Raw genomic sequence first — 7,841 nt, 5'->3', positions numbered from 1 at the left:
TTCAGAAGTTAAACTTCAACAGAAAAATTTGAAAGTAAAATTATTTCACAAATTCTCGCACTACTTTATTTCACGGGATCAACAATCCTTATATAGATAGTATTTTACAAACAATGATTTTATAAACGACACACAACAAACTAACTATTGTTGGTCATCTATCTATTCTAGACTTATCTATGCTAAACATATACCTAATTTTACATTATTACATATAGGACATATTTATTAGATGCTATTATGCATCATTGACCTATGTGTCATACATACCATACATTGATATTACTACATATTTGACAAAATTCATATATCATAATTGTTACATGTTTGACACCTAATAATTATATCATGCTTGAAACAATAGTTTTTTGTTTGTTGTATCTCTTCCCTCCGAATAATCGGGGGTTTGACACCATTATTTGTCATGGTTCCATTATTGGTGCTTCTAGGTTTTCTTTACCCCTCTATTGTCTCCACTCATGGTGTCATACACTTTCCCTAAGATAAACACCATTTGGAGATCAATATTTCCATCAATAACTTGTGTTAAAGGCTTAAAGCATGATCAACTTAAACCCTACATTATTACAATGATAACTTAATATCTGTTAACAAAACAAAAAGGATGTATGCATTAAAAACACAATTTGGTCAACTTATGACCCGTTTAAATTCAAACAATTACAAGTTACAACCTAATTTACAAGAATGCATGAGCAAATGTGTATATCAATCTCTCTTATTACAGGGCCTAAATTTACAAGCATGATAGAAGTGAAAGGACTTGCAAATTGCCCCTGAAACTGAAACCACCAAAATTTTCAAATCTGTTCACTTGTTATCTATACAAATATTTTGGACCTTTTGCATAAGTAAAACAATCGCACATAATGCAGTATTTTTTGTGTGTTGATGATTTGTAGACCTTCATATTTTCCCATGACTTTATTTACCACTTGGGAATTTAGTAACAATTACATATAACATATGGTATCACATTTGAAGAAGATTATTCACAGTAACAGAAGCTGACATTGTTCGCTCCAAATCCTGCAAATTGATTAAAACGAAACCATCATACTTACTGTTTTTGACGACTTACGAAAAAAGAATTCCATAAGGGTATTTTGGGAAATATAATATAATGTATGAAACTGTTCACCTGCATGATTATATTACGAGGGACATGAGGAAGCACTTCACGAACAATTTCAGCCATTTCAACGATACGTCTTAAATCCTGATATGTAAGATGTAATCCAACCCTATTGAGAGAATCATCAGGAATCACTGTGGGAGGATGATTATGAACAGGAGCATTTGAAGAAGAAGAAGAAGAAGATGATGATGACGTGGCATGAAAGGCATTGATAGGCCAGAAGTTCCATGAAGGTAGAGTGGTATGAGTATGTCCATGTGGATTTTGCCATTCAAGTGCAGAGCTTAATTCACGTGCAATTTGCTCATCATTTGAAATATCTTCAGTATTCGGTGTAACATTTCCAAAAAGAGGTTTTCGACATGTGGGACATGAGTAATACTCTCTTTGACCTTGGTCCAACCTGGCATTGACACGTGTCATTCATTTGAAAGCATTCACAAGTTACTATAGTTTAGTATTTTACCATGATCTGAGGCATGAAAGATGAAAAAGATGGTTGCATGTGAGCTTTTTAGCCTTCGTCATTGGTTCCTGTATAACGGATAAATCTTTAAAAAAAAGAAAAAGAAAAGGAAAAAGAAAAAAAATTAAGTTGAAGTTTACACGACAAATGGCACATTCATCATCATAAGACTTAATCTCTTCAGATGTTGCATCAGGTAGAGCTCCATTAAGGGTGGCTAAAGCTAATTGTAACTTAATAAATCCTTTTGTACGTTTTACAATTGCACTTAATAAAGCCTGCATATGTTTTGTAAAATTTACATAAATATGGATTATGGATGAAATTTGAAAGGCTCTGATAAAATAAAAGAGCTTACACGTATATTTAGAAAAATGACTGCATCAAGAATATGAACATTTACACCATGAAGCCATAAAATATGCACATAATGAGCAAGAGCCATTAGCAAACTCATCATTTCCAATAAAAACCCTAAATTACGTGATAAAACACTCTTCCATTCCCACATTGCACCTGTTTTATAAGAATAATTGTAATAAGTAAACAAGTAATAACCACAAAAATATAATCATCATATATGATATTATAGATTATAAATCGATAAATTGATAAATCTTGCCTGCTGATGATATATCAATAAGTTTTGACATTTTGGAATTTGTGGAGGTGCCTGTTGAGTGATATTTCCATATATCAAGGAGTTGAAATCCATGGGCTAAAATAGCCTGTGAGAAAGGAAAGAAATGAGTTAATAATCAAATTCAGAAATATATATATATATATATATATATATATATATATATATATATATATATATATATATATATATATGAAAATAAAAAAGATATGCACCTGTAGTGTCTCAAAAGCAATACTGAGAGGCTCAAAGAATAATAACAAATCTAGAGATGATGGTGTTGTATGGTAGATAAGCAGACATATTCTTATCCTGAAAGTAGCAATAAAGAACATGAGAAAGATCAAATGAGGATGTAAATAAATACATTTAAAAAAAAAGTAAGTTTCTTGGAATCCGTGTAATTGTATAGAAACAAAATGACTAATTTAGCCCTATATACCAGACCACATCAACTGAGATAACCAGTAATAAAACACAGAAAACACGAAAGTAAGATCGGGGAGTTGCAGAAGGAGATGAATTCAAGGATTGAAGACGATCCCTTGCTAAAGCTTGAAACATCTGAAAAACATGAAAGATAAAAAGTTAAAAACAAGATAAAACATTTGTACCCATAAAATTTTAAAGAAACCATTGAAAAGAATACCTTCAAAGAGCTCAATACAATCAACCATGTTGACCATAATCCAACTTGAATGACTGTTGGAGGGACTACCAATGGAAGGAACATTCCCTGAATCACAATCAAATATGTGTTCCTTATCCAGAAATTGAATGTCATATGTCAAGAATGAAGAATCACAATCAGAATATACTTCAAAGATGACTGTTTCTACCTTGTACATAACATAATTAACCAATTGCTCCAACAGCTTCCGAGATTCAAATGCATGAAGCTCCCCAAAAAATATTGTCTGCATGAAGAAATTAGAAACCATCATCAAAGAATCAAAATACAAGATAAATGTGAGTGCTATGATGCTGAATACCTTAAGAGATAGGATGATGAGTAGATATATGTTGATCACAAAATTGGCTACAAGTGCAATTGTGGAATTAGGACTTAAAAGAAGCAGCTCCAGTGCATGGGTGGCATCTTCAGGGTGAAGAAGAATGTTTCTGTTTAAACCATCTGATTTGAGTTCTGTAAGTGAAGGTTCTGTCCAATAATGGAGGGTTGTAATGCTCAACACTGTGAAGATTGCTGAAACTGGTAAGTAGCTTACACCCATGATATACTACAATGAAACCAGAGTTCCAGGATTTCATGAGATGAATTGATCACAGTGTGCAAAAAGAGATGGAGAAGCACACAAACTATAATTTAGTTTGTAAACCTTCCATCAAAACCCTTTGAATCCTGGAACAGAGTCTTGATTTCTGTAATCTGTGTCATTGATACTGCAACAATTAGTAAATTAGACAGGAAATGAAGAAACGAAAGGATACATGGTACATTTAACAATTATATTACTTGTAATCAATAATGTCATTTCAAATTTGAACATACGAAATTAGGTTCGCTCTTCCTTACAAACAGTTCAATCTGATCGTATATACACAGAAGTTGACCTCACATCAACTGAACTTATATACAAGTTCAAACAAAGAATCCAATGTGGAGACTTGAGAGAAAGACAAATTTGTAGCATTAAGTACAATTCTCGATTCCTACACTCAAATGGCAACCTAGAAACCCTAGAATTGCTAACAAATTACGAAATTATCGATATGATAAACAAATGATATAACTGATGTAACATGTATATAAAGATATGGGAAAAAGAATTTACATGGACATTTCTGTAAGACGGATGAAGAAGCAGATGATCAGCAGATGCGTGTGCTGATGAACTGATTGCAGATAAAATTCTAAATACTGCAATATTCATTCATCGTAAAACCAGGCACACATGATAATCGTCTTGGGTGTCAAACATGTCCCGATCTAAGACCATGACGTGAAATCTTCGGTGGGAAATTCTGTATCTTGGCCTCGCGCACAACAACGATCGAGAGAAATCGACCAAAATTTGCGGGAAAAGATGGAAGAACAAAAGTTGATGAATTTTGCAATAAAATATCTCAAAAAAGAAATCCGTGCATTATTGAAAAACATAACTATTTGACGTATAATTGTTCGTTTCTAACTTAAAGCGTAGGGCACAGTAAAAACTTACGAGAAAATGATTTACAAAGAAATGAATTCTCGGTGTTCAATTGTTCGTTTATATTATTTACCATTTAATTTGTTTTTTATGTTAAAAAAGTATCATTATAGATCAATATCAGTATTTTTTCTGAAACAAACAAAATTAAGGTTATTGGTAAATTACAAGGTACAACTTATTTTTGTTATCTCATAATTCATTATACGTTTTTAATCTTATATTTTAATTTTATTTAAAAAATCTATAAATTTGTAGAAAAAATATTTTTGTGAAACGTCAATCTTTAAAAGATTGAAATAAGATTGACATTTAAATATTATCTTCAATTGTAACTTCAATCTTTTTCAAGTTTTTACAAACAAAAATATCAAATAGATAAAAACATCAAACACTTACATAAACATTTGAGTGATACATAAAAGTTTAAAAAGAGTGTTTTTCTCTCCTAGAATATCAACCACAAACCATTTGTTCTTAAACTTTTTTATATCACTTAAAAGTTTGTGTAAATGTTTGATGTTCATATCCACCTGACTTTCTGGATTATTGAAAATTGAAGTTCCAAATGAAAATAATTTAAATGATTGTTATGATAATTTCCATTTATTATAATTATGATGGTTGGTACGTCAAATTTTTATGTTTATTATTTTTTATCAAGATAAGAAAGAGGTTCACTAATAGATTTACAAAATAAGTTTTTATAAAATAAATATTTTACCAGCTAATAAAAGTTTAATTAAATTAAAATAAAAAATTAAGAAGTTGTAATGAATTATGAGATAACAAGATTTTATTTTTGTTCACATTTATTCGCTTTCCTTATGTGTACATAATTTATCAGTGAACTTATTTTTGATGTCAGTGAACTTATTTTTGGTGTTCAAAAAATACTCTTACGACCTACAATAACCAATCATAATTGATTTTTTACAAAAAAGTTCACACGTAAATGATATATAAAAAAAAAAAAGAGTAAATGTGAATAAAATTGAAAGTTTATTACCCTCATAGGTTATTTTTACTTAAGAGAAAAATTTTGATCCATTTTTAGGTAAATCAATTAACTTAATATTTTTTTAAGAATATAGTAAATCAATAATTTGACCGCCTAAGTGTTTGGGAGATTTATTCAATTTAATTAGTTGCAATCAGGTCCGTTCTAGATGGTGTGCGATAAGGACAACCGTTCAAGACCCATCTTTTAAAGGTATCCAAATTTTTTACAGAATTTATTAATATAATGTTTGACATTATCGATTTGGAATATATTATTAGTGATTTTGCATCTCAAAAAGTTAGAAGAAGTATTTTTCTTTAAATATATGAGTTTTTATAATCAAACATGTTATATTTAGAAACTAGTATAGATAAAAAAAAATTCAATTATTAAGTTAATATAAAAACAGTTGATGCAATTTGTGTATCTTAAGGGTCTTTTTTCTTCTTTCGTCCAAAATATCGTTGCAATTCTTCTAAAATGCCAATAAATATAATTGTAAGGGGAAAGGCAATAACAACTCAAATATAGGAAAACGTAATAAGTAAACCAAATGTAGGTGAGAGAGATTGATGTTGGACATGATTTTCATAAATCATACTTGTTCATTTGTGTCTATTTTCCATGATACAATAATCGAGATAGTTTGTATTGTCGATTTCCAACCTATATTTGTTTATTTGTGTCTATTTTCTATGATATAATAATCGGGATAGTTTGTATTGTCGAGTTCCAACCTAATCTTGTCCTAAAAGTTATAGGAACAAAAACATGATCAATGGTTTCTACCGAGTGTTGATTGCTCTTAATTGTGCTTTACTTAGGTGTATAAAGATATGTGTATTATAATAAGTCTAATTCCCAATTTAAAGTGGTGGGTTTAATATGAAGTCGTAGATGATCATAATCCCATGTTAGAACATTATTTATATTGGGAAGTCACAAACCTTAAAAGACACTTGATAGTGAAAAAAAAAAAAAAAAAAAAAAGATGAAATGCATAATTTGCCTTAAACCAAAGGATGATTTATGTAATTTACTCGTAAATGTATATAAACTTAGGCTATGTGTGCCACGTCATAACTACCTGATAAATTAACTAATTTTTTGAGTTTTTTTTTTTAATTGTCATGTGTGGCGAACCAAAAAAAACCTTATAAGTTACATGTAACGTCCTAAGAATTAATAGAAAATTTTCATTTTAAAAACAATAAATCATACAAACGAGTTGTTCCAAAACCATTTAAAGTAAATATATCATTAAAACATTAGAGTAAAAATCACAAATAGTCAATGCGAAAAACTTTGTGGGATGTTGTGCGGTCATGCCAGACCATTCCCTTTAGAAATGGAAGTATCTGAAACCATAAACATAAAACCATAAACACAAAATTTAGTGAGTTTCCCAAAATACCCCATATCATACATAACATAGAGATTGCTATGTGTCAACCATAGTCTTATAATTACTATCATGTCATGAGTCGTATCATAGTCTTTCCTTGCTAAGTTGGGGGCCAAAACCCAAGTTTTAGAAACAAGTGCCAAGAGTCACCTCTTGGTCTTCCATGCAAGTATCATAAAGACAACTAGCATCCTACATATAACTATCATGGTCTAGACCCTGGTCTTGTATATAGTTTGTCGGGAGCCATATTTAGGTCTTTAGTACTATTATCAGGGGCCACCTCCTAGTCTTCCTACATAACATAATCCAGTGGGTCGGCATTGGTGTCTTCAACCCACGACAACAATGAGGAAACTCACCTTGATCGGTAAACGAATATATCTCACACACGAGTTGTCAGTGCTGAAGTCTCTCCCACTAACATATCCACAAACTAAGCCCTAATTAGCAATTAAGGTAAATACTCCAACTTGGAAATTCCAAATACCAAGATAAATCATCATTTGGGCAAAAGACCATTTTACCCTTCTAAGTCCTCAACCCCTCACAGCTTACCAAAAGTCAAAATGGTCAAAAAGTCAACGACCAACTTTTCATTGACTTACGTGTGGCCTATGTCTTACTCTATGTACGTAGAGTCTTATCTAGAAAGCATGCAAGAATCAGGTTATGACGGGGTGTAGCCTAGATTAAGGCCCACGTACAGCGTCCCTTGCCAAACTTTATTTTAAGCACTTAATGCATTAAGACCTTTCACTCAAAGCTCATATTTGATTCCTACTAGCTCCATAATGGATAAAGCTTCCAAATTTATCCATTAGGATGGTCCAAACAACCAATATCTAGTCTTTATGTCTCAATGGGGCCAAAAATGCATCTTTCTCATCGTAATCCATTAAGTCTAGGTCTCCAACCTGTAGATCTGAATCATTGTGATGTTAGATGTGTAAAGTTCCCAAATTTATCCATAATAAGATCACAAACTTTCAATATC

General features: G+C 31.1%; 1 protein-coding gene across 2 annotated transcripts; it reads right to left on the bottom strand.

Annotated features, from left to right (window-relative positions):
• Positions 1 to 608: 608 nt before the first annotated feature.
• On the bottom strand, positions 609 to 4,365 carry RIN3 (RPM1 interacting protein 3). 2 transcript variants are annotated; one of them, XM_078975813.1, is made up of 12 exons: positions 4,062 to 4,365; positions 3,258 to 3,669; positions 3,105 to 3,182; positions 2,915 to 3,001; positions 2,708 to 2,829; positions 2,481 to 2,577; positions 2,248 to 2,353; positions 1,984 to 2,141; positions 1,766 to 1,903; positions 1,626 to 1,693; positions 1,163 to 1,562; positions 609 to 1,050 (listed from the first exon to the last, which is right to left on the bottom strand). In XM_078975813.1, the coding sequence occupies exons 2-12, from the start codon at positions 3,498 to 3,500 to the stop codon at positions 994 to 996; spliced, it is 1,554 nt and encodes a 517-aa protein (XP_078831939.1). In that variant the 5' UTR covers positions 3,501 to 3,669; positions 4,062 to 4,365; the 3' UTR covers positions 609 to 993. The 2 variants fall into 2 exon arrangements, with proteins under 2 accessions (XP_078831939.1, XP_078831938.1); XM_078975812.1 differs by having other exon boundaries at positions 3,258 to 3,655.
• Positions 4,366 to 7,841: the final 3,476 nt, after the last annotated feature.

This window comes from Lactuca saligna, chromosome 9, assembly GCF_052625555.1.
Source record: "Lactuca saligna cultivar CGN05327 chromosome 9, ASM5262555v1, whole genome shotgun sequence".
NCBI classification, from domain to species: Eukaryota; Viridiplantae; Streptophyta; class Magnoliopsida; order Asterales; family Asteraceae; genus Lactuca; species Lactuca saligna.
The sequence above is the reverse complement of the archived record's forward strand: the minus strand, read 5'-3'. Positions and strand labels throughout refer to the sequence as shown.